Raw genomic sequence first — 25,954 nt, forward strand, 5'->3', positions numbered from 1 at the left:
TCTAGTGTTTGGGTGTAGATGACCAGGTGATCTACTCCACCTCCACCGACTGTCATATCATAACACACCTACATGTTTCTTTGCGTGTTCATACAACCACAAACGGCCACTTTATCAGGTAAATCTGTCCAGTCATATCAGTTGTAGCCTTACAAGTTTATTTTCTTTCTTGAATTTCTATCTAGCTATGAAAAAAAGTTTTTGCTAGCATGTATATGCTAAATGAAGGTAATTTTGGAGCAGAGATGATTTGATGCCCATTAAGCATTAAGGGGTTACCCACCCTTTAAAGTTGACAATTCTACACTACAATTGTTATAATTGTGTTACAGAGAGCTTTGGGATTGTTCTAATGATGTTTATCGTCGCCTTTCTCCTGATTTTTCCCTCCCTTGTTCATCTTACAAACGACAACAGTCCTCTGAGTGTATCAAAAACCTAAGACTTCCTCCATATTTGAAGTCCAAGGTTTATGTCTAAATTAAATTCGCCAACAAATGTTCCCGAAATATGAGAAAGTGCAGCTGTACGCTTTACTTATAGTTTCATTCACCATGGGTGACTTGTGACAGAATATTTAATTAGCAAAGATTCAAAAGACAGTCTTAGATTTATTCATTGCTGGAAATCCATTGAAGGGTTAAAGAACTATAAAGTTCGACTTTAACTCCAGATTTTCCTGGAAAAACCTCCTTAATGTGAAACTCACAAGTTTAAGATTCCAGACCTTTTCTCTGTTGTTCTCCTCAAGACATTGGATAATGTTGCTGTGATATTATTGCGTCAGTATGTGCAATAATGTGGACTCTTCCTGTTTTTTTTTTTTGCTGTGACTGGACCTCACAGGCTTTTTCAGAGTTCAGTCGTTAAGTTCAAGTCAGATGGGGCTCATCCTGAACTGAGAGCCATCAGAACATCATTCCCCTGCTGACAGGGAATTGATCCCGTGTCTTGCTGGTTGCCTCCTGTCTACGTGTGAGATCGCTGGCGCTTCCAGAACTTCTTGACCTCGCTGTGTCCTTGTGGCGTCACCACCATCGCTCGATGAGAAGCATCCTGCCAGACCAGGCAGCCCAGACCCTGCGCCAAAGCAAGAGCCACTTTAGTGAGAAGGAACAGCCTCTGCTCAGCACCAACAAACAAAGTGGATACTATTTCAGTAAAACATGGGACCCAACAACAACAGTCATCGATGAAGGCAGAGCAGCAGTGAGGGTTACATCTGCGTTTCTAATCTCCGGTCATCCGTCCTTTGATTGGTTGTTCATGACACATATTTTTGCACTTTTTTAAATTTAGCCATCTTTTTTGAAAAAGGCAACAGACTGTCTCAAACTGCCACAAATGCTGCTGCACACTTTCTTTACGGACCCCTACAGCCTGTTAATAGGTTCCTTATTCAGCAGCATTACTGCAGCAAGACTTTTCCTTCTTAACCCCAGTTTAAAGCTGCTCCCCTCAGAGTCCCCAAATACACTGAACATGATCTGCAGCGCACATGGATCAGCTTACATATTAAACATGAAAATATGCAGAACAATAAACCATAAGTGGTTTCGGTGAGACATGTTTTTTTTTTGTAATAACGAGAGTCAAACCTGGGCTCTGTCCCGCAGCACCTCAAAGTCAGCCTGGGACAGGAACTGGTTATAGAGAACTCCTGCAGGAGACAAAGAGGAGAACCGTGATGACAAGAAAGCAGACCACAGACTCGGAGCGGTGACCAGACTGCAGAGTCACAAATCCTTTTTCCTCATTTCAAACAATATTCTACAGATGCGATAGAGATGAATCAGTAAAACTCACAAACAGTATTAGTTCTTTTTTTTTTTTTTTTTTAAATCTTTGTTGCCTACATCTTTTTTATTTTTTGTAGCTAGCTTTGGGAGTTCGCAAGTAAGAATTTCATTGCAGTGTTGCTACACAGATGACAGTAAACTTGATAGAGGATCCCAACTCCTGGCATGTAAATGGTTAATGCTGTTCTTAAATAACTCACTTCCACCCTTAGGAGAACAGAATTCTAGTTGACTGGTCTTGTAATCTGTGACAGATTTGTTGGTCTCCTCATCGTCTTGAGAGTTTTTGCCCCTCAGGTCGCTTCATTCCCCTCATTCTCTGGATTTCAGCGGAACTCACACTTCAGTGGTCATCCACTACTTTTCACTGGGCCAGTCTGTGATGGATTTGTTGTAGAAATCTCGTTTAAAAACGTTTTTATAGCCAGGTGTTTGACACAATATGAGACTCAGCTCTGCTTTTGTGTTTTCTTTTTGTCGGTCCGGCCAAAGCATGGATGTCACGGCTCCCCCGCTGCCACACCCTCACCACCAGGCAGAGAACAAGCAGGACACCAGTTCACAGGCGCCCTGCTGACGGGTCAGAACCTCTGCTGAAGGGACAAAGCTACAAAGGATTTCCGGACAAACTTTCCTTCCATCTTCCTTTGATTCTACTCCGACGTTCAACACATAGACTGAAAATTGAGATATTTATTTAATTGCAACCTACACTTAAAATTCCTTTTGAACAGAGTTAAGACCCCGCCCCCATGCACACGTTTAGCCAGGCTCACATCCGCCGGCGGAGCTGCTCACCTTCGGTGAACTGCAGCCGGTCTCTCTCCAGCTCCCACAGCCGGATCTGGTCAGTTATGGTTGGAGGCAGAGCAGGGCTCTGAAGGACAACAGTTAAGGGAGGAGGAAGCTTTCGTCAGATTAAGCAGATCCCCCCCAGGAAGGGCAGCACAGATGGTGAGGCTGTACCTGTTTGAGCATGACAGGGTGGGCTCTGGTCCTCAAGAAGTGGATGATCTGAACAGAGGAGGACAGCCAACAGACACAGTTATTGGTCATAGGTGCACAGCAAGACTGGACCGGCTCATAATCTTGAACCATAATTATATTTATGTCATCTTGTTTAAGAAGAACTTGAACTTAAGTACATAAATAGACATGTCTCATTAAAATGTCTCAGCAAAAGTGTCCTTCAAGAAGGAACATCTCCTTGTTTAAATTCCTTCTAAACCAGAATGGCACTGACAAAAGATCACAATAACCAAATTTAATGTAAATCAAGTAAATCTGATTTGACAAGAGTCAAAACAGAAGGCAAACAAGAGGGTTTGTAACCTTTTAAATATAATTTTAAAAAAACAGAGTCCCCCACTTGATAAATTAGTGCTGTGGCGCCAACACCCAGGAGTAAAACCCTTTCAAGGCGCAATGGGCCTAAATCTAAAGTAAGGCCCTCTTACATGCAGTAAAAGCAGCACAGCAGAGGTGGAGGTCTCCATGACGCCAGTTTTTTAAGTGGGCTTCTTGTTTGGCACAAAAAGAAATTGCGTGAAAGAACATAGGTGAAAGACTTTTGGTGTTATATAAAAAAAGTGAAAAGATTGCAGAAAACACCTAAAATTGATGAAGATTCCTGGACAGTTGAAACTCATTCCAGAAGCAGTTTTTTATTAAATCGAGCTAAAAAAAAAAAAAAATTCTGCTCAGCTTTGTTTTTCAGTCTGCGAGGAATAAACCGCATCCACTGCTATCTGGTACAAACAGCCTTTGCAAACAAGGAACCAGCCTACTTTGCAAACCAAAACACACTTTTTAAAGACTAGATACCCTGGTATTATGTCATCCAAATAGTTTAGGATATAAGTTTAAGATAACAGGAACTATTTTTTTTCTCAAAACTGGCTAATGTTTTTTTAAGAAAAATGTCAATTTTGGGGGGAGATTTTATTAAAAATCAGACTGACAACAGGATGCAATAGACTGATTAGGAGTTCGTTATGTCAGTGTTTTTCAACCAGTGTGCCGCGGCACACTAGTGTGCCGTGGGAGATGGTCAAGTGTGCCGTGGGAAATTGTCCTCATTAACTGATCTAAAAACATTTCCCATCTCCAGGAGTGTTCATCCAAACAGTCATCCAGTGTTCATCCAAACAGGCCCTGATAAAACACTGAGTAGTTAGGAATATAAAAGATGTAAAATACATTTTCTTTGCGTTTATTTTATTTTATTAAAGACATTTTGATAAGAATGACGGTACAGTACCGCGATTCAGCTGCACCTTCGGCTGTATTTGGGAAAAGTCCCGTCCCTTTGACTGTCTCCACCAATCATTCTTGGGGAGCTTAATCACATGTCATCAGTCTGACCAATCAGAAGTGGTTAAAGTCTTCACTTCCTTGTCCCGATTTAGCTCGTAAAGTCGCTCAGTTCTAACTAAAATACAAGCTAAAGCTCGTCTTTAGCTGTGTAGCTTTGCACAGAATCCGGTATCAGACCGTGGAACAAGTGAACAAAACAATGAAGCTCCGAAAACCGATCTCCAGCCGTTTTATGCACTACATCTCCCATGATGCATTGGGTCATGAGATTGACAGCGCACAAGGAGATTTGTTGTTAAACGTCTTGAAACAACGAACACACATCAATCTGTTTTTAAATCTTCTAACTTAACTTTTATTGCATTTTTTAGAAAAAAAACAGCTGCAGTTTCCAGCTATTTCTGACACAATTTTCTCAAAAATGCATGTGAGATTGTGGAGGGACTGTAGATCAATACAGACCTATGAGTTTCTCTTTTTTTTTTTTTTTGGTTGCTGGTGTGCCGCGGGATTTTTTTTAAGGTTAAAGTGTGCCGTGGCTCAGAAAAGGTTGAAAAACACTGCGTTATGTGAAGTAAGTCAAACTAAGTCACAGTCCAAACCGTTTGAATCAAGTACTAGCTTTCAGACCTGTAGACGGCAGGTTTTTACGCCCTGCTTCTCGCCGTTACCTGCTGTGCTGTGATGCCATTGGCGATCGCCTGCTGCACCGACTCCCTCGTCAGATGAGCTACGACCACGTTGGGGAAGCGGTAGAGCATCTCACTGAAGAGGGCCACCAGAGCAATTTGGAGTTCGGAATCTGAGCGGGGAACAGAATTGGGTCAGAACTTAAGGGTCGCGAGTCGACAGAAAGGACGGGAAGCCCGCATGAGCGCAGGGCTGAGCTGATCACGTAAAGACTAATGGTCACAAGTGTGCTAAAGAGCCTTCTCTGCAACTTTGACTTAGGACAACATCATTTGTACAAAATTTCTCTATGTTTGAGCTGCCATTTGAGATACTTAATTTTTGATTGGAAGGATGTATTTCTGGTAGCATTAATAAAATAAACCTTTTACTTAGTTGATTTTGCCTCCCCAAAGTTTTTAGTTTCCTACCATCCTTCCCCTCAGATCGGTTACCCCTAATCCTCATCCTATTCATTCAGCACAGAGCAATTCAGTTTTAAGTACTTGTGTACGCGTAGATCCGATAATTGGTTTCCACAACGATAAACCCCGCGTCTCCAGTTCCGGGAGTGTTCGTCATGTTGGAGGGGGAGTTGCTGGAGACTCCAGCTGCCAGTGTGATGGCCAGTCTGGTGGGGTAATAGCGCCGGGACTTCCTCTGACGACACAGAATCCAACCGTCATGTCAGAACTGCTACTTTACCAATAAAGGAGCATTTCTTCTAAAGGAGGGTGGTAGGGGTTTTATGTGGCCTTACCTTCCTCTGGAAGACCAGTCCAAACTCACGCAGATGCTGCAAAAACGTGAGTAGAGACTCGCTCATGCCTTCCACCGAGTAATCCTGACAAACACACAACAAGACACATGGCTGTAACGCTGCTAACGTTCATGTCTCCACGCGCCGACTGTGCTGCACTCACTCTGCCAAGCGTGGAGAAGCTGAGCTGGAACAAGAAGGACAAAATCTCCACAAGCTCCATTCCCCGAGACTGAAAAACACAGAACAAGTGCCATCATGTCCCAACTTAAAAAAAAATACACTTGTTTCACTGCAATCATTTTTGCACATAAACAGCTCCAGAGAATACAGGAGGCAGACCTTTTAAGCATCTGGTTCTTCTTCTGTGAAACAGACGCCTTCTATGCCGTAATATCTAAAACTGTGTTACATTTAACTTCAGCTCTGTTCCCTTCACACTTGAATCTAAGATCAACCACAACATTGGGAACTTCCACCCAAAAATGTACAAACTATAAATGGGAACTGTGCCTACAGACCTAAATGGTGAATGTAGTTCCCTCCTCCTCTCCCCTTCATTTTAACTGCTTTAGATAGAAAGCTGCACTTTCCATCTTTTGCCTCAGTGTTTGTTTCTGTACTGCATTTAGTTTTTCATCTATTTTTTTCCCCATCACTGTTATTTGCAGTGCTTCCACAGTTGGATCGTCTCCCTTGGAGTCGGCTGCTGTAAATCTACCTGGATCACCACCTTTTCGTGGGGGACACTGGGTTTCCCCCCTGGGATGCTGCACTCCACTGGCTGTGCATCAACTCTCAGAGGAGAAGGAGGTTTCAACTATTAGCATGTCCACCCACTGACTTAGTTTGGCTTTCCGTGCTCAGCCGGATGTATAATGTTTACCTCCATGGGCTCTAGGGGAGGGAGGTATGGGAGTAGGGGGGTGTCGATTTTTAAAATCAATTATTTACATTACAAAAACATTACTTATCTAGTCAAAGTACCTGAGCAGTGTTCAGGTACTGCAGGGTGAGGTACCACAGCTGAGAGGCGGTGTCCAGCAGCAGGAACTGGAACCCAGCTGAGGTGATGTATGGTGCCTCCCCAGCCTCGCTGCCAATTAGGAGAAAATGAGGCAGGTAAAAAATGAGACCTACACACAGGTTTCCTGTAAATCTTCCTCTTGTTCTGCAGTATGTCAGTGAATGCAGTCTTTGCTGTGATCCCATCTCCTTTACTTTCATTACCTTTTTCCCGTTTTTAACTCCAGATTTAGCAGAAACCACAGCCTCTGCCAACAATCAGGTCTAATATGCTGACATGACACAACTGACATATCTAAGAGGAGATACAAAGCTGATTTTTCCACAAATTCCTCCCTAAAACCAAAATCCTGCAAAAACAATAGCATTTTTCTGTTTTTATGGTCACATCAGAGCCACATAAAGGCATGAACACACATCAGTGACTTCTCTGCAAAAGCACCAAAATCCACACCCTTAAGAAATTAAATCCTAAAGGTTTTGACCAGGTTTGGTGAACTGGAGAGGTTCTTCTGTTTATTTCTCTTTTTGTTTTTTAATATCTAGGTTTGTTTTCTTCTCTGAGTAATTTGTTATTTGGTCTAAAATTGACATTTCTAAATGTATTCAGCTTCAGTGCGTCTCATCAGCTGCAGAGGAGATGTGCATTCGATGGCAGCACATTATAAAGTGTGGCGTATTAGATGAGGAAGACCCTGGTGGGAAGGCGGCTAAGAAACGACTCTGTACCTTTTCATGAGGCCCGCCTGGACCAACAGCTGGGCCAAGTCCTGGCTGACGGCGCTGGGAGAACCCACCATGAACTGCAGAATGACCTCCCAGCGCTCCATGGCATAGCGGTCGAGGCTCTCGATGTCCCTGGCATGACGGTCAGGGCCCAGAATGATGCCCTCATCTGCCCATACCTTACCCCTGTGGGCGATGCACAAAAAAGTCACAACACGTGCCAACGTTCATTTTTTCTTTCCGATTTGTTGACCACGCTGATCTCATTCCGACAGCGTGGAGGGCGGTGAGGGGAACGCACCCGCCCAGAAGAGCTATCCTCAGGTTATCTTTGAAGACTGGATTCAGGATGTATCCCTGCAGACCCCCCTGCAGCTGCTGACTGTGCCACAAACGGAGGCCCGTCAGAACCGAGACACATTCGTCATGATCCCTGAAAAAAGAAGCCAAACTTAGCAGCTGCACCGTCAGATCCAGGCTTTAGCACACAATCAGCCTCGGCACAAGCAGCAGCAGAAGAGAAAACCAAGAAACGCTCAATAAAAACCCTGAAACAGCACCGAAGTTTCAGGCTTTCTTTGTTATAAATAATAAGTCTATCTCTAGAGGAGTTTTCTCTGGGGGGTATTCCAGAAAGCAGGTTATGCTAGCTCCCACGATAAGTTTGAGGCTAAGGAAGTTGATAACCTCAGCTTTCGGTTCCAGAAATGGAGGTATGTTTCAGGGTAGGTCAAGTTGCCATGGCAACTCATGCTCTGAACATAACCTGGTCTGGAGCAGGTTTAGTTGAAGGTTAGTTTGTTTACAGAGAGGTGAAGCAGCATGACGTGTCCATTTGAAGATGATTTAGTGGATGAAGAAGCTCAGATAATACTTTTTCCACCATGAGAGGATGATAAGACCACATATGGATGTTGGAAAGAGAAACATTTTTACTTTGATCTAACTTAATTATTTGCTTCAGTTAAGATAAATCGTTTTTTGTTAGGTCACCATAAAAATAACACGTAGTTTTCAAACAATTATTTTCCTTTCATTCAAATTAATTCAATTAAGTAGGTGTAACTTTGGTGCTGCCGTTAGATCAGCACCGCAAGGTATTCTGGGATATCATTCCCTTTGCCTGTCTGGACGGATTTGGGTTTAAGTGTGGGTTTTTGACAGAATGTGTTTAGTTGTCTAACTATTTTACTCTGTTTTGCCGAGTTATTTTGTCCTACTCTGCTTACGTCTCTGCACCATGAGTGAGAGGGAGGGAGAGGATGATGAGTTTATATAGCACCCCTACGACTCACGCTTGTAATGACAATGATGGAAAATTCTTTATTGGACTTTTGCACTCCGTGTATTTTTTTCCGTCCTTTTTATTGTTATAAAAATGAGCATATCTGCCGGCTCAAACTTAGACATATGAAAGTTCAAGAAATATAAGTAATTAAGATTGAAAAAAGATTAATGGAGTAATGTGATATTTAGCTAGATGAATACGTAAAAATTGAGTTGTATAAACAATTATTGAGTTTTATAGACGCAAGAAATTAGGTTGAATACATTTAACTAATTTATTTGTTACTAATAGAAGAAATTTATTTAAGATTATATATAAATATGCGTCACAAGGAAAATGGAAACAAGATCAGAAACTTTGTTATTTTTCTCCAAGCAGAAACTCTTTTTTTTGCTGATGCAGCCGTGTTACTTTTTTGATGGACTTATAATTTCTATCCGCCGTCATTAAAATCTCAGACTCCGTCTCACTTCCGTCTCAAGTGTACCGCTTTTTTTTTCTCCACGCGTTTCCATGGTGACTCCAGAAATCGGCCATCTATTGAGAATGTCTTTATGTACCTCCTGTGCACGAGCATTAACCCAGGGTTACCAAGTCGAGCGTAATTACACTTACTCATATCCGGTCTTTTGGAACCGACATACCCAGAGTAAGCAAGTTTAGGCGGATTTCAGCCAGAGTTCAGGCTTAAAGTCTGGCTAGTTTAAACATGCTTCCTGGAATATCCCCCTGGTTCTGTCGGTTTGCTCAGTTTGCTCTCGTTGAACCACAGCAGTGATGGCTGCTGAGCACTTAAAGCGCCAGCAGGAGGCGCTGCAACAGCAGCTTCCTAAAAGCAGCTTTTGTGCTCCTGACCGTTCAAAATTGTAGATCAGGGAGAACATGGGAGCCTCACCTCTGTCCATCCTTCCTCACCCACAGGGCGACAGCTGCTTGAGGGAGGGGCTGCTCCAAAAACAGCATCCGCATCACATAGTTCTTAGCCAGCAAGGGGAGCTCTCTGCAGAGAAAGGGCCAACACAAAGCAGATGAGATCACCCTGTGGTAAATATTCAGACTATCCTTAATTTTATTATATATCATGGCCCTAAATGACCTTTTTTGGTTACTAGATGGGGTCCCCAGTAACTAGTCTACCAGCCAAGTTAGATTTCTACTAGCCAAACATTTCTCTGGAAAAATAAGTTATGTATTTGAAAGAAACACATTTATTCCATTTTTTATAAAGTTTCAGTTGATGATAATTTTCTCTTGAAAACACTAATTAAAAGTGTATTCTTATGTCAGGTTGTATAATATACCGAAATGTAATGCACCTCTGTTGCACTATTGTATTTCTTTTTACTTGTTCTGATCACTGTGTCTATGTTTTTGGCTCATTACTGTTTATTTTATTATTATTCTTAAGTGTTGTATGTGACACATTGGCACTGCAGCAAATTCCTAGTCTGTGAAACTGTTGTGTTCCGTTCACTGACATGGCAATAAAAATCCCTCTGAATCTGAATCTGAATCTTAACAAAAGACACTTCTGATCTCTGAACCTTTTTATAAACACATTCCTTTCTTTAAAGCACCAAATTTCTAATGTTTATTTCTAGTCATGGTCATTTGTGTTGCGGCTCATGTGACTTAACTCTGCGCAAAAAAAGTCAGAATTAAATGTTTGAACCAATTTGAGATGGGTGTTTGTTGAAGCTAAGTGTGGAGTGAGGCAGAGACTTAAAAGTCATAGTTGTGACTTTGACCCACCCTGTCAGAGATGCAGAACAATGCCTCACCTTTTTAAGTGGTTAGTCAAATTGGTTTTCTGGGCAGGTGGTAATCTAGAGCCCTGATTATATATAATGTAAAATTTTATAATAAAAGTAAAATGTCAAGGAGGTTAGGTATTGCTTTTTTATGAGAATGTAAAGTTCAATCTTGGCATTTGGTGGATTTGAAACTTATGTTTATAAAATACAGATGTGGTAGGTAACTTTTATTCTCTTTTTATGCATCTTCTAGCCTTATCAGGCATAGCGCTACAAACTGCAAACAGGAGGTAGTCCGAAATGTTTAGAAATATCATGCATTCCAGCAGGAATTTTAATGTGCTCAAGAGAGACGCCGTCTTTTGGATATGGAGCTGGTACCTGCACACAGCCAGGCAGGTAGCTGGGTGATTGTAAAGGCGGTCCAGGACGTCCGGGCCCAGCTCTCTCAGGTACTCGTGCAGGTTTTTGCACTGCAGCTGGACACGCAGCTTCATCCCTGCAACAAGACACCAAGACCACAGACGGATGGATCATTTGATTGGCATGTCACCAGATAGACGGACAGATATGCAAATTAGGTTTTGCCAAGTTTGTTGTTCTGTGAAATACTTGTACCACATGAGACATTCAAACAGTTACATTCTGGCAGACTGAATAGTTCTGTCAGACACAGGACGATAACTCCTCAGATTTGATTATGTGCCCAAAATGTTCCTCAGACACATAAGAAAATATAAAGATGTTGAATTGCTTTTTTGTGTCAAACTATAACAGAAATGCAAAACCTTTAGTCAAATGTGGAGATATTGTGTGTTCTCTTAAGGGAACATACAGATTCTAACAGACTAGGCCTTAATTGTCTGTAAATTATCTTGATTTTATGATATCTCATAAAAACCCACTGCAGATATTGGAGAAAAGGTGATCATCTTGTATCGTTCCTCCTACATTATCATTTATATTCTGCTCTTGCTTGCTATAAAATACAGAAAAAATGAACAACAAAAACATTTAAAATAAGGTTTTTAATACCTTATTTAATCAATTGCACCCAAGCTCGTGGGGGGCATTTAAAACATCAAAGTTAACAATCCAGTATGTCAGAATTTGAGGCATTTAATTGGTGCCAAAATAAATACTCCACTTAGAAGTAATGTACTGTTGTTTATTATTACAAATTACTAATACGATTGTTTTGTTATTATTATTATTGTTATTATTATTGCAAAGTAACAACATTTCAGTCTGATCCTGTTGTGTTTGAATCCAGTTACTTACTCCGGTTCTGATCTTATCACAGCAGGTTCTGAATCTTCGCCGATTCTGAGGAAGCAAAAAAGATCAAAGGAAACATAAAACAGAACTCAGGCACGCGGACCGAACCTGTGGGGAGCTGCTGGATCTCAAAACAAAGTCACAATAAACTAAGATTCATTACAACATCAGTGAAGCAAACTCGGATGCTAGTCGACAGCCATGTTGTTGTGACGTAACAACAAAGCGAGCTTTCATTGGTCTAAATCTTTTTTATTTGTTGGTAAGGCAGCTATAGTGCGCCCTCTGGTGGTTTGTAGCAGCAGTGCGTTTCTGCTCAGTTTATTTCCATCCTTTGAAACGGAAGTTGCAAATTTTACTATCTTAGAAAAAATAATTCACAATAGTAAACTATATCTCTTCTCCTACCTGAAATTACAATTTGATCACCTTTTTGGTTTGCTTATTTCATTGGTGCTGGTGTGAAAATTATCTTTTGTTTTTTTTCAGTGCAACATGTACAAGATATAGCAAAAAACCTGCACAAGTCATGTTCTCTGATAAAAAATATACATTTTTAAAAGATTTTGACCCAGCTCCACAGATGCCTCTACAGCGCCACCAAACGTTTACTCTCTCAAGGCTACTTTCTTACCTAGCCGAGGTCACTAAGCCTTTTTTAAAACCTAAAGAATCACATCATGCATATTCAAACACATGGGGCTTTCACCCTTCAGCTTTGTGGCTTTTTTGTATGATCTCAGAATCATTTAAAACAGATAAAAAATGTAAAGAAAAAAAAACAAACTTGTTTCTTTTCCAAAGTTAAGTCTCCCACAAGCCAGGACTTAAACTGTGTAAAACTGCTTGAAAGCCTGGGCTGGACCAGAATTAAATAAAAAAAATCTCAATGATATTGGCGGGGGTTAAATAAACTTGGTTTTTGGACATCAACACACTTTTTTTTTTAGCCGGATCAGTCAACAAAATACAATTGTTACTATGGCCTATCACCTTAGCATTCATGTTGACTCAAAAGGTCACTCAAAGGTCATTTACCTCTATGGCATCACTGCAGATGAAGAGTTTTTGTAAGAGTTTACTTTTATGCCAAATAGCTTGCCTGCTTGTGCATCTCCTGTGGATAATAGATGAGGGGGGCAGTTATTAAAAAGGCTTTAGAGAGAGATTGGGGGGGGGGGGGGGGTATAGGTATGATGGAGAGCTACTGAGGCCCAGGAGGACCAAACTAGACCAAGGAGGTTGAACTGTTTTTTTCTAAATGCTGCTGGCAACTTAACAGGGCAGTTGTGGTGCAGAAGTAGAGCGGTCAACCCCTGATCAAGAGGTTGCAGGTTTAATTCCCACCCTACCCGCCCATGTGTCCAAGGTTAAGACACTGAACCCCACCTTGCTTCTGGGGGTTATAGGTTGGCAACATGGTTTGGTAGCTGAGCCACAATCAGTGTGTGTGTTCATGGGTGAATGGAACTGTGACTGTAAAATGCTCCAAGAAGATAGTTAAGGGGCTAAATAAGTATACGCCGTTTACCATTCTGCTTCAATAAATCAACAAAAAGAACATGTCAGATACCAAGAGCGTTCTTTATCATTTAAAGAACAATTTAACAGCCATGTGAGATGTAAGTTGAAGCCTTACTGGATACAACAGTTCAAATTTGGTAGAATACTTTATAAAAACATAGGATGACAGTTTTCTGGTCTTTGACAAGAGTTTTAAAGAAATTAATCAAACTATAAAGAGATCATTTTCTGAGAAAATGCGCGCAAGTACTAACAGCTGTCCAGTTGAGAATCAGGGTATGCTTCAGGAAAAATAAATATAAACAGCTGATACAGTTTTATTGTTTCTGGTTAGTTTGCTGAGTTGCTGTCCTGCTCCTTCACTTTAGTTGACTTGTGTAAAATGTATACCTGATTGTCCTGAGCCTCCGTGGCTGCAGTTTAAATCTGAGACATCGATTCCTGTTTTTTTTCTTGTAGAGTCCCGATGAACTGACCAGTGTCATGTGTGACAAAGGTGGAGAGGACCAACACGTGCACCAGAACATGCACAAGTTCAGTTTAACAAACAGAAACAGCTCATCACTACAAAAAAGCAGCTCCCTGGATCAAAACAGAACCAGAGTTGAGGTGATTGTGATCAGATAGTAAGCAAAAGCTTTTCTCAGGAGTCCTCCTTTTCCTGGAACCTGAAACAAGACAAAGACCGGTCAGCTCCAGAACCGTACAGCAGGACAGGAGGGTCACGCTGACGCCACCTACCTGCAGTGGATGCAGGTGAAGAAGACCGTCTGTCCTTCATCTGCAGATCTCATCTGCCTAGTGTGGTAGATCATGCCTTCCTTATTGCAGCGAGTGCAGCGTCGGTCAATCTGCAAGCAAGGCAAGAAGCAAACCGTGAGGCGTTACCGCGACAACGAACGCTCCACTGCTGAGCGGACGGCTGCTTTTACCACAGGGCCCTTCAGCTCTGAGTTCTCCTCATCCTCCAGAGCCAGCAAGGTCTGCTCAGCGGGGTTGAAGATAACCCCAGACTGAATTTCTCTTCCCAAGAACTCTGCAGAGCAAAAGCAGCACAGTTAGAGGATTGGACAGATTAGACCTGTTAGAGAGACATCAGGAGAACCCTTTTGTCAGTGCAGACTGGCTCAAATAATTTCATGAAAGCATTAAGAGTAACTTTCAGCAACAGAGTTCTTCTGAATCCTCAACATCCTTCCCATGACCTGTGATAGTGTCACGTGGTAAAGGACACATGTATGAGCTGCCAGTGGATCTCCAACCCCAATATGAGGCCTTCCCAGGGAGGAGGAGTGAGCCCAGCAGAGGTTACTGTCTCATCACTGCTCCACAGACCGGCTGAGGAAGAAATTCAATGACTGATGTTGATCATATGCTAAATTGATTTGTCTGAAATGTTTCATTTGAGCAGTTTTAGGTGGTTGCTTTTTATTTCCCATTCTTGTTAAAGCATACTAGTCATTAAGAAAGGAGGGCAGTCAAATCAGAGAAACTAAAAAATCAAGGAAGAACTTACACATAATGTGAACTTAAAGGTAGTTGCTGATCAAAAACAAATAAAAAATGGAGGGAAATGTCAGACTGAGTGCCTCATTTTCAGTAAACCGGTAGTTTTGACTGTACTCTTGGTGCTTAAAAGCCATTCGGTTCTTGAGGGACATGAACCAGCAGCAGAGCAGGCAGACTCTCATGGCGGCGTGGACCGCTTACCTGTCACGGGCGTGCAGAGACAGCAGCGAGGGCAGCGCACCGTGTCGGACAGTCCTGGCAACGGCAGGACGCTGCCACAATCCTGACAGAAGTTGGGGTCGCGGCCGTTTGAAGACATTTGCTCTGGTTCTGAGGAAGCGCGGCGGCTATGTTCAGAGCACGTGACACAACAACAGTCCGACAGACAGATAGCTAACACATCATGCTAACTTGCAGGCACGTGGGTGGGCGCGCGCGGGCTCTCGGAGGAGTGATTTGAGGATAATTACCTGATCGATGGCTGTTTGCACAAAAACAGACAATAATTTACTTTCTCCTCGCCCGCATTGGGTGTTGTTGTGCGCTCTTCTTCTTCATGTTAACTAGAAGATGGTAATGTCACGTAAACACGAGCGCCTCGTAGTGGACAGAAATGTGAATGACACCATTGTAGTTTTCCTTCATTTGACCCTAAATTTTAAGGATGTTCCAACGTTTTACAACTCAAAAGACCTTATTTATTCGTAGTTGACTCTTATAAATTCATCACTTACTACTGTTGTAAGTTATATGAAGGTTTTAGACTACTGTAACTTTATAAGTGTGTTTTAATCCAGATATTTTCACCTCTAATGTTTCAGTTAGCCAAAAATCGAATTAATAAATGTCATTTTGTTTCCTTTCTCGCAAATGTTTGATGGTTTTTCTGTCTTTTTAAATCCATTATTTTAAAAAAAATAATTTTAAAATGTATTTAGCAAATTAAGCACTTAGCTTGCATCAAATTCCTTTGGTTGCTCAACATATTTAGTTGTTTTTTTGTTATTTCTCACAGCAGTATTATCTTGTAATATTGCATTTGTGGCATTGTTCATTATTGAGTTTTTCTAATAATTTCAGATGTTTAGCAAATTTAGGAATTATCAGTTCACCTGGGAGCTTTTGCATTTAAGTATTCAAGCTGGCAACAATTTAATTGAATAGCCTCCTTTATTTTTCCTAGGAATTAATGCTTTTCCTGGTAAATCCTGTTTGTACTTCTGGCCACAATTGCATATCTACATGTAGTTTTTTGCAGTTTCCTCTCAAATAATTGTAATTAAATTCCGATCTGTAAAAAATTGAGCCTCCAGTTTCACACACAAGGCAATTAATCCGTATTTATATCTTTGCCCACAGCCTCAAGACAAAATTAGATTTAAACAAGGTTTTTAAAAATAAATTACAACCTGATAAAATAAAAACAACCTGCTTGCCTATTTAAATCGACATAAATTGGCAAGCAGGGGGCATAAAACAACTAGAGCACATAATTATTGATAGTAGATTCATAACTCCCCAGGAACTTCAAGACAAACATGGAATAAATAACTTCTTGGAATATCAGCAACTTAAATCAATTATTACTAAAAAGTTTAAATACAGAGACAACGATTTCAAGCTACCAGACGTAGTTACCACTCTGATTAATTTCTCAATGAAAAAAACTCTCTCCAAAATATACAAACTTTTATGTAATTTAGATAATAATATTTCACTTCCGACAACAAAATGGGATGCGGATTTGAGCATCAGCACAGATTAAAGCTTCTGGTCAGAACTTTGTCTAAACACCTTTAAACTGACCAAAAGTCCAAATCTGCAGCTAATCCATTTCAAAACTCTTCACAGAATTTACTACACTGGACAGAGGATGGTCAAGATGGGTTTCAGTAACTCAGACATTTGTGAGCACTGTGAAAGTAATCTACCCGACAGTTACATGCATGCACTATGGTTCTGCACGCCTGTCCAGGCTCTCTGGCAGCAGGTATGTGCCGATCTATCAGTCTGGCTTAAGGTTTCAATCACGGCTTCACCATCACTTTGTGTGCTTGGTGACATGAGTGCCATCGATGTAGAAAGAGGATTACTATCTATCATTTTCATAACTCTTTGTATTGCTATAAAAACTATTTTATTAAATTGGAAAAATATAAATATAAGTCAACACAGAAATCTGCTGCTTGATCATATCAGCTTGGAAAAAATGTCAGCCCAAAGTTCAAGTAACTTTGAAAGAATTCAGTCTCTCTGGTCTCCCATAGCTAACTCCGTGATTTAGGGGGTGGGGGGGCCTGGTCGTCGCTGCTCCTTGCCCTTCTGCCGCGGTTCGGGGTGGGGGCCTGGGCCTCCGGTGCCTGGTGGGGGGTGGTGGGGGCTCCGTTGGTCGGGGGGTCGGGTCCGGTGCCTGGGTGGGGCGGGCTGGGGCGCTGCATGGTCCTCTGGGCTTGGGTGTGGGGCTGTGTGGTGGGGTTGTGGGGTGGTGGTCTGGCTTGGCTTGAGGGGGTGGTCCCTTTGCCTGTGCTGGGGGGGGTTGGCGGGGGGCCCTGCTCGGGGGGGGGGGGGGGGGGGGGGCAGCGGCGCTGGATGGGCCCATCTACACCTGGGGCTGGGATCAGCCCTTCCCTGGCTCTGGGACGGGACGGGACAACCCTCTTGGGACCCCCAGTCGCTCTGGGTGTCATCCGCTTCGGCTGCGGGGTCTGGGGTGGGGGGCTTTTCGGCCCTGTCCTGGGGGGGGCCTTTCTGGGGGGGAGGGGGGGCCCACTTTTGGTACGGGACATGGGGGGTTGACGGGTCGGGGTCTCCGCTGAGGCAATTGGCGGTTGTCCCGGCCGGTTGGCTGCCTTAGTCCCGTCGAGGCCTGACCAGAGCTCTTCTAGGGCCGGCGTTTGGGGTGGGGGCCTGGACTTGCTCCGTGGGGGGCGGCGCTTTCTGGCTCCTCTCTCTCTGTGTGGGGTGGGTGGTGCTGGGGTGTCGGCGCCCCCGGGGATGGGGCCCCTGGGCTGGGTGGACCTGGCCCCTATGCTGGGGGGGGGGGTTGGGGGACTGTTGTTCGACCACCGGGGGACAGTCTACCAGCTGTCCCCAACTTACCCCCTTCCTCATATAACCTCATATTAGGGTGAGGGGGTGGGGGGTTTAGCCTGCGATACGCCTGGGGGGGCTACTTGGCAGTGGCCCCCCTCCTATGGTTACCGTATGAGAGTGGGCCCCCCCTCTTTCGGTTTTATTTGCACCTTAGACATGTAGGGCCCTTGGTAGGGGGGGTGCTTGGACATCACTGCCAGCAAGCAGCAGATGTCCTCCTGGCACCCCACCCGCCAATTTTAACGGCACCTTAGACATTTAGGGCCCCTTGGTGGGGAGGGTGAGGGGACATCACTGTGAGTAATCAGGAGATGTCCCCTTAGTGCCCGACCCGCCAATTTTAACTGCACCCCCCTTAGTACACACACCCCTCTCCCCTCAATATATACATCCCAACATAAACACACACACACATCCTCTCCAACACACGCACACACATTCTGCAAGGAAGGTGGGACATATGACCATCTGTCCCCTGCCCCTTCCCTGGTGGGGGGTACGGGCCCTCGGCAACGGCGGCCGTGTCCCTTGGGTGCCGGTTTCCTGGGCCCGGTAGTGCTCTTTCCATGGGGGGGGGGGGTTCACATTTCACTTGAGCCGGTGGTGTTCTTGTCCCTGGGGTGGGTTCGGGTCCTTGCCCCTAGGCGCTGTGCCCCGCCAAATTTCCAACTGTGGCCGAGCCTGGTCGGGCCATGTTCACAACACCCAGTGTGGGCCCCCCTTTTTCCCCTGGGTGTCCCCCTCCTGGGCGGGGGCCCCTGCCTTGGTCCTCTCTCGTCCAACCGTGGGCCGGGTGGGTGGCTGCCTGGAGTGCGGAACGGATCTCCCTTGGGGGGTCCAGGCTCGTCCCTGGGGTTGGGGCGGGGGGGTGCCTGGAACTCCTGGGTGGTGATGGGGTGCTCGTCTGGGGCTGTGGGCGCCCTTCTCCGGTGGGGCCCTGCGCTGGGCTCTCCTGGCGCGGTGGGGGGGCTGCTCTCCTGGTTGGGCTGGGGCGGCGCTCTCTTTCCCTCCGTGCCTCCCTGCTCTCTGGGGGCCTCGCGGCGGTCCGGCTGGCCCTGGCCTGGGTGGCGGATTTGGTCGCCCGGAAATATTTCACACTAGTTGGTTTTAAGGCATAAGTATGCGTGTGTGAACACTATCTGTTTTGTGTGCATGTTGACATGTGGGCTTTTTTGCGGCTAGCAGGTGTGTTGATAACATTTGAGTGTGTGTGGACAGGCCCCGCCCTTTTTGTACTACATTTGAACCTTACCATAATGATAAACAACCAGTAAACTTGTTGCTTTATGCTGCTTCATTGTCTTATCCCCCCTCCCCTCCTATTATCACCCTCCTAACCCCCCCCTCTAACATCCCTCTCTCTTCTTCCCTTCTCCGTCCGGTGCAACACCAAAGACTTTCAAACATGGTTGAAATTAATAAAGAGGCCGTCAGCTCTCATCTGCCTGCCCAGCTGTTGGACAGGACAAGTTTGAATAAAAAAAATAAAAATAAATTGAAACGTAACTGAGCGACTTTCACTTGCTTTAAATCCAACATTCACATACAATTGACAACCATAATTCTGTCCATTATCAAAATACTTAGCTTTAATAATGCTGTAGTAAAGTTACAAACAGACCAGGCAGTGGTTTTTCATGGTATCAGTTTGATTCTGCTGTGATCAATTCTTCAGCCTATAACCTTCAAGCTTCTCTGCTGGGACCTGGACCCAGTCCAGCTTAGTAAAATTCAGAGGTTTGAGGTCAAAAGCAGAATGAGAACAGACCTGAACCTCCCCGTCACAGCAGGCGTTCGCTGCTCTTTCTTGGAGGTCAGCTTTGGACCCCGACTTCCTTTCACCTGTTTTTACCCATCATTCCACTTTCACCTGCTTTCAAATGATGACTTCCTGATGTTTTTGGCGCCACTCTCGTTCTTATCGGCGTCACAAAAGAATGAGTCATCGCAGCAAATGATCACATGATAAAAAAAGACATTTATTTCACAGCTGAACCTTCTGTGTTTGTAAAACATACCTCAGCATGTTGGAATGAGTGAAAAAATGCTTGATATATTCTTAATCAAAGAATCAGCAGGAAACTGGTTCCCAACAGGAGGTGTTGGCTGACCTCTGAGGGACACGTTGAAAGAAAACCGCTTGGAGTCAAAAGAAGGAAACCGGAAAAGCTGCAATGAACGGTGCATGATGGGAACAAAATGAGCTAAATTCAATCTCAATCATATTTCATGTTGCTCCTGCATCCCTCTGCCAAATAAAATGGGATCAAAGCTTTTTCTTTGAGAAATCACCTCAATAGCAAAGTTAGAAAACAGTTTAGGTCTCAATCCAATCTTATAGTTGAGATGGAAAGTGAGGAAGAGTCCATGAGAAGCACCGATCAACCTGACAAATGTGGCACTTGAGAAACAAAGGAGAAAAAATATATATATTTTTTCCTTCCAACCTTTAGTTCATAATCCTGGAACAAATTTCTTTACTCAAAACATAAACTTTGGTTTTGTTTTTCTGAGGTCTGTTTTACAAAACCAGAACAAACGGCTTTTAAAAAGGTTGTTCTGTGTTAGAACTGATCCACCGTCCCCCTTGTAAGATAGGAGCTGAACGGACATCGTCACAGACCGACAGGACGCTGCTGCACAGCTGGTTCTGTAAAGAAACTTCACGTTTGAGAGGAGGACCTGTCCTGTCCGAGTCCTTCCGGTTGCTACAAGTGTCTGCATCTTCCCATTTTTATTATAAACATAAGCTCCAAAAAGGACCAGGAAATCAAGGCACGATTGTACCTCAGAAGCTCGGACCTTTTCTTCTTTTCTATCGAGTTTCTTTGGCCTGGCGAGGGTTTTCCTCCTCCACAGTCTGGACTCCAAACCAGTCTCAGCTCCAGCTAGTGTTGTACTGTGTCCAGCCTTCGGGGGGCGCTAGGAACACCCTCCGACCCCGGTGCAGGAAGCTGACCACGCCCCTGTAACCCGTGCGAGGAACTCCAGATTTGAGGTCGTCCATGACCCCAAGAGTCCGGGCAAACACTTTGAAGCTCTCCCTGCTGGAGTACTGCACCCTGTAGGGGCCTGGTCCCGACAGAGTCCCCGTCTGCTGCAGCTGCTCCATCTTTACCAGAGTGGCACTATAAACCTCTGTAATGAAAGTCTCGTCGTACTTCTCCTTTAGCAGATAAGACAAGTCCTGCTTGATGAAAGGCACAAACTCTGTGTTTAGCTTAATGTAACGAAGGTACTGGTCGAAGAATTGACCTAAACTAACACCTTTGCGGCCAAAGGTGATGGTCCGGGAGATCTCGGGCCGGATGCAGGAGCGGTTCCTGCGCTGCTCCGGCTGCCGCATCCAGTCATCCCAGAAGGCCGAGGGCCATTTGGGCTCCAGCTCGTCCCACATCTCCTTCAGCAGCATCCAGCCCAAACCTGGAAAGAAGTCTGTCCTGTACAGGAGCTCTGGCCTGGAGGGGTCCACCAAGGCGTCTCTGCCGTTGTCGTTCCAGGCGGAAACGCACCACAGAGTTGGGTCGGCGTTTAGGATGGGATACAGGGCCCGAAAATACTCAAAGAAGTCTGGTGCCACCTAAAGGAAAAGAGAAAAGCGGTGTCACATGACAGAAACAAGGAGTTCAGCATCCGGTGTCACTTTAGGGAGGATAAAAGTATAATCAGGTTCTTTAAAAAAAACCTTAGGTTATAATGAGCAAAGAGCTCACATCATGTTTTCTACATTACTAATACGATCTACATCCCTTTTTGAGTGATCCTAATTCACAAGGATGTGAATAAAGAAATACTCAGTTAAGCTTTATTTTCTTAAAATATGTCCTCCATCAAAAAATGCCACAAGAACACGTTAAAAACACCAAAAATTCATTTTTAATCAGCGTGGGTCTTTAAAAAAATCTAATATTTTCACAGACGTCTGTCACAGCGGCTTTACTTCAAAAGTCTTGTTTATGAAGAGCCATAGCGCTGTGACAGAGCACTGAAACCTGTTAGAGACGTGGAACCGGGCCACTAGTTCTTATCATGACACCTTCATCCTACATCCCTTCAGTCTCATCTGTGTTGTTCATTTACCCTTTTTGAAATAATGTCCCGTTTGTGAGCTGCTGTGCTCCTGAAAGAGGCTTCTGACCAGCGCCTCCTCAACAGCAGCCTCACTACGTTCCTCCCCTTCAGGCTGTGGAGCAAACTCCATGAATCTTTGACTCGAGCGTGAGCCCAACAGGACCTCAGAGCCGGTTCTGTTGGGCTCTTATAAACCCCCCTGATGAAGATGAGCACTCACCTCTAGGTCGTCTTCCACGATGACCACGGTGGGCTGGGAGAAGGTGTGGAACACTTGGTTGAGCGCCCACCGGTAGTGCCGGGCGATTTTGTAGTAGCCTTGAAACTTGCGGTGCTCTGGCCGAACTCGGATGTCGGCTAGGTCCGGCTGACGGATGTGCGTCACCTGAGCGCCGTACGAGCCGATCACGCGTGCCGTCTCAGCGTGGCCGCAGTCCTGGCTCACAATAATAGGATGCAGTTCTGGTGAGGGCCGGTACTGGATGAGCCTGTCGAGGCTGCGTTTGACAGTAACTCTGTCACAAGCGATGACCAGGATGGGAATGACGGGCTCCGGGCTGGAAGGGGTTGCCTTGTGGTCTCTGATGCTCCCTTGGGGGTTCTGTGAGTCAACACCAAGACCTGCTGTTGGTCCAGTTCGCTGTGAACGTTTCTGCTCACCGACAGCCATGTTGGTTTTGATTGGTCCTGACGTTCTTGGTGGCTGCTGGATGGCCACATCCTTGACTCTGCTCGCATCCTCAGATTCCCTTCTCTCCACAGCCCTCTGCTGAGCCCAACCAGCCCTCTGCCTCTCTATCTGCTGCAAAAGCTTCTTCTGGGTTTCAAACTGCTCCTCAACCTCTTCCGCCACCCGGATCAACTCCCCAGCAAGGTTGACCCCGCCCGGTTTGCCTCCACCCGCGGCCCACGCTTCCTTCCCTCCTGGTTCGGCCCCTCCCAGCTCTCCGAGACGGCCGATAGGAGGACGACCCCAAAGATAGAGCAGAAGCAAAGCATTCCAGGCGACGAACAGGAAAGCGCTGCACAGTATGAGCGAGCCTTTTTTGCGAACCATGACCCCACGGTGACGAAGGCCGAGTGACTGTCCCGCACAGAGGAACCCGCCTCAACTGGGCAGGAACTTCATATCATCCCGCCTGCTGGTCAGGAAAAGGCCAAGCAGTCTGAAACCTCAGGACGCATCATTCCACCAAAACCCGCTTAGACCAAAGGCCTCACAGCCTGCAGAGGGGGAGGCTTGGGACCGGCTGGACATTCTCCATCAGCAAATCATCCTGGAAAACAGTGCAGGAGGGAACAAAGTCAGCAGGGAGCTCCTGGCCTTTCTCTAAAACAAACGGTTCACTTAGTTAATGCTTACACGCTTCCTTTAACTACATTTACAGCATAAATCTACAAATAAAAGTGTTTTACATCTTGTTAAAAACTTCAAACTCCCAAATTTACCAAACATTCAATACAAGTTTTGTTTTTTGACCCTTTACTGGATGAAAAGGTCGTTATTTCCCAAAGAAATTCTAGCAATTTTCCGACAAACAGTATACAGAACAGGTTTACGTGAATACTAATGGGGCTTAAAATCTCTAAGAAGGGCATGTAGGCTTAGTTTTTTCAAAAGCTACCAAGCTAATGAGATTGTATTACAAATATGATCATAAACATGCCAGATTATATTCAGGGGCTCATTTCCATTAATTAAAGGATTACAAGGACGTTGAGCTGCTTGGGTGGGAAACACGCCGACACACTGAAAGACTGAATCCACGACTGAAGAGAAACCTGCAAAATATAACATTTTATATTTCTATGCAAGGTAGAAGCCTTAAAGACTTAAAAGTAGGGCTGGGATTTAAAAGAAATTGGATTTTAAATCAATATCTACCAATAAAAATCATTTTTATAAATCAAATCCATAAGAAAATACCCTTAAAAGTAATTGCTGCATTTTTATGCACAAAACATATTTTTTTTGTTAGTTTTGTTAGTGTCGGTTTTGATCATTTCAACAATAAATGTTCCACCTTTGATCAAGTTTATATTATGGATAAAAGTAAAATAAATTCAGTTTTAAACTTAATTTGGAAAAATAAGTCAGAAATAAATCAGTAAACCTGACTGTAAATCGAATGCTGAAGTTGTAACAGGAACGAGTCTGCAGTCCAACCGCCGGGGCCTCTGGGGTGGAGTGGTCGGCAGGCGAGAAGACGCACCTTCTCTGCAGTTTAAACACCTAAACCTATTAGAGCTGATAAATATAGAGCCGCTGTAATCGGCTATCAGGCAGACAGGAGCCTGCCACTGAGCAGCCCGAGGAGACGCCCGCTCTAGGACCAAACATGAATCACAACTGGTTTGTGTTCCTTTACAACTCCAAAATCACCACAAACACACCACTTCTGAGTAGAAAATAAGCTACATTCGATTGTCCCAAGTATTCCTATTTGGACATGTGAAACCTATTTTCACTGTCCATCAATCACGTCCATCAAACAGTCAAATTCATCCATTTCTATTGCTGCTTTGTCTACAGCAGGGTCACAAAGATGCTGTGCTCAACGGCAAAGGCGGGACATCCTGGACAGATCGCCGGCCCATCAAAGGGGCCCTAATTCCCTCACTAAGAGCCGATTTAAAGTCACCACTTAACCTATGAAGCATGTTTGTGGACCATGTGAGAGGACGCCAGTCCCCATACACGCACGAGAAGAACATGCAAACTTCACACAGAGAGAACCCAGCCGGGATTCGAACCACGACTCTCAATTTCATTTTGATGGGGTTGCACAATTTCTAATTAAATGTAAGCACCTCCATAGGTCAAAGTCAAACCTCCAGCTTGTTCCAACAAATGTTTCCTGTCTGGAAATACATCATGTGCTTTGTGCGATCAGAATACTCTGTTAAAGCACGACTTAAGATGCTCCTGCGATTTTATGAGCTCCTTATTTAGGAGCTGCTGAGTGGATTTCCTGAGGTTTTTCATTCATTCTGCTCCATAAATGACCTCGGCCAAGTTTCCTACTTTGTGCAGCCCACACATTTACTCGTTTTTGCTAAATTGGCCTTTTTAGTGCTCTAATCAGTCCTAAGTGTCTAAGACTGCAAAAAGAAGAAAAAAGCAATCCACCGAGGATGGTGAAAGGAAGGAGGATCTACTAGCTTAGTCATGTCAATCGGACTTTTTGAAGGGTTGAAAATGTTTCTGGATGAGAATCCACAAGTCTGAAGGAAGTTGACAAAGATTAGAGATATAGAGATAGAAAATTAACAGAATTAACGTGTAAACGTGTAACAACTTTCAAGAACCTGCACATGTAAACTTTCAGATTTTCCGCTTTTGGAATGTTTACCTTTACGGAATCTGCACGCCTGCGGGCAGGACTCGTCGTTCAAGGTGCTGTCCCCGAGATCCCAACCTCTCCGTCCGTCCGTCACGCCACGAGGCCACACAGGACACCCGCTCACACCTTCACCATGTTCCCTCCACCACAGGCGCGAGGCTCCGCGGTTCAAGGGCTGATCGCAGCCTCCTGACCACCCAAACGCCGGGTCAGCAGTTCCGCTCAGCCGCTCATGCTAACCTGACAGCTAGCCGTGCAGAAACCAGAGCAGCGCTGCCGCTCCCGCCGCGCTGTGAACAAACAGGTGAGGTTCTCCAGACCCGGCTTGCTGTCGGCCGGAACCAGGGGACGACGTCTTCTTCACTTTGCCTCCAGGTGGAAATGCTGCGAGGGGCCGAAAAACTCCTGCTGGTGGTCACCGCCTCAGCTGCCATCACGGTTCGAGTCTGTAGCACTGGCAGGGCTGCCCGCACCCCCGCGTCCAGGCTCCATGTCTGTCTGCTAACTGTTCACTGGCCTCCGCTCGCTTTGCATCACCTGCTTCTGCCGAGGAAAGCGTTCGGGTTCGGGGAGCTCTCAATCTCCCTGCAGCTGGCTCTGCCAGGCTACGACTATCAACTGGGAGAAGGCATCTCTGTTAACACATACTTCCGGGATGATGACGCGTGTACCGAGTAGAGCCGAATTGACCCGAACTAAATTTTCCTCTGAAACGCTCCTCCTCCTCGGGCTTACAGTCAGAACCATTGTTGTCAGGTCACAGGGGTGAACAGATGACCACCAATCGGTTGGTTGGG

The 25,954-nt window shown here is 44.7% G+C and overlaps 3 protein-coding genes across 7 annotated transcripts; all 3 read right to left on the reverse strand.

Annotated features, from left to right (window-relative positions):
• Positions 1-559: 559 nt before the first annotated feature.
• On the reverse strand, positions 560-11,868 carry gtf2h4 (general transcription factor IIH, polypeptide 4). 3 transcript variants are annotated; one of them, XM_011481174.4, is made up of 15 exons: positions 11,783-11,868; positions 11,620-11,664; positions 10,720-10,837; positions 9,480-9,584; positions 7,598-7,729; positions 7,300-7,482; positions 6,532-6,640; positions 5,708-5,776; positions 5,545-5,628; positions 5,291-5,444; positions 4,787-4,917; positions 2,766-2,813; positions 2,598-2,676; positions 1,599-1,660; positions 560-1,080 (listed from the first exon to the last, which is right to left on the reverse strand). In XM_011481174.4, the coding sequence occupies exons 3-15, from the start codon at positions 10,833-10,835 to the stop codon at positions 970-972; spliced, it is 1,383 nt and encodes a 460-aa protein (XP_011479476.1). In that variant the 5' UTR covers positions 10,836-10,837; positions 11,620-11,664; positions 11,783-11,868; the 3' UTR covers positions 560-969. The 3 variants fall into 3 exon arrangements, with proteins under 3 accessions (XP_011479476.1, XP_078810820.1, XP_078810819.1); XM_078954694.1 differs by having other exon boundaries at positions 11,780-11,827; XM_078954693.1 differs by having other exon boundaries at positions 11,620-11,838.
• Positions 11,869-13,181: 1,313 nt separating this feature from the next.
• Positions 13,182-15,260, reverse strand: polr1h (RNA polymerase I subunit H). 3 transcript variants are annotated; one of them, XM_004074173.5, is made up of 5 exons: positions 15,120-15,260; positions 14,851-14,996; positions 14,073-14,176; positions 13,882-13,991; positions 13,182-13,808 (listed from the first exon to the last, which is right to left on the reverse strand). In XM_004074173.5, the coding sequence occupies exons 2-5, from the start codon at positions 14,966-14,968 to the stop codon at positions 13,784-13,786; spliced, it is 357 nt and encodes a 118-aa protein (XP_004074221.1). In that variant the 5' UTR covers positions 14,969-14,996; positions 15,120-15,260; the 3' UTR covers positions 13,182-13,783. The 3 variants fall into 3 exon arrangements, with proteins under 3 accessions (XP_004074221.1, XP_004074220.1, XP_011479475.1); XM_004074172.3 differs by having other exon boundaries at positions 14,851-14,979; positions 15,120-15,258; XM_011481173.4 differs by lacking the exon at positions 15,120-15,260 and having other exon boundaries at positions 14,851-15,113.
• Positions 15,261-19,700: 4,440 nt separating this feature from the next.
• On the reverse strand, positions 19,701-25,855 carry mgat1b (alpha-1,3-mannosyl-glycoprotein 2-beta-N-acetylglucosaminyltransferase b). Its single transcript, XM_011481172.4, has 3 exons — positions 25,167-25,855; positions 22,034-23,090; positions 19,701-21,322 (listed from the first exon to the last, which is right to left on the reverse strand). The coding sequence occupies exons 2-3, from the start codon at positions 22,868-22,870 to the stop codon at positions 20,621-20,623; spliced, it is 1,539 nt and encodes a 512-aa protein (XP_011479474.1). The 5' UTR covers positions 22,871-23,090; positions 25,167-25,855; the 3' UTR covers positions 19,701-20,620.
• Positions 25,856-25,954: the final 99 nt, after the last annotated feature.

This window comes from Oryzias latipes, chromosome 11 (genome assembly GCF_053564925.1).
Source record: "Oryzias latipes strain Hd-rR chromosome 11, Olatipes_Hd-rR_3.1".
NCBI classification, from domain to species: Eukaryota; Metazoa; Chordata; class Actinopteri; order Beloniformes; family Adrianichthyidae; genus Oryzias; species Oryzias latipes.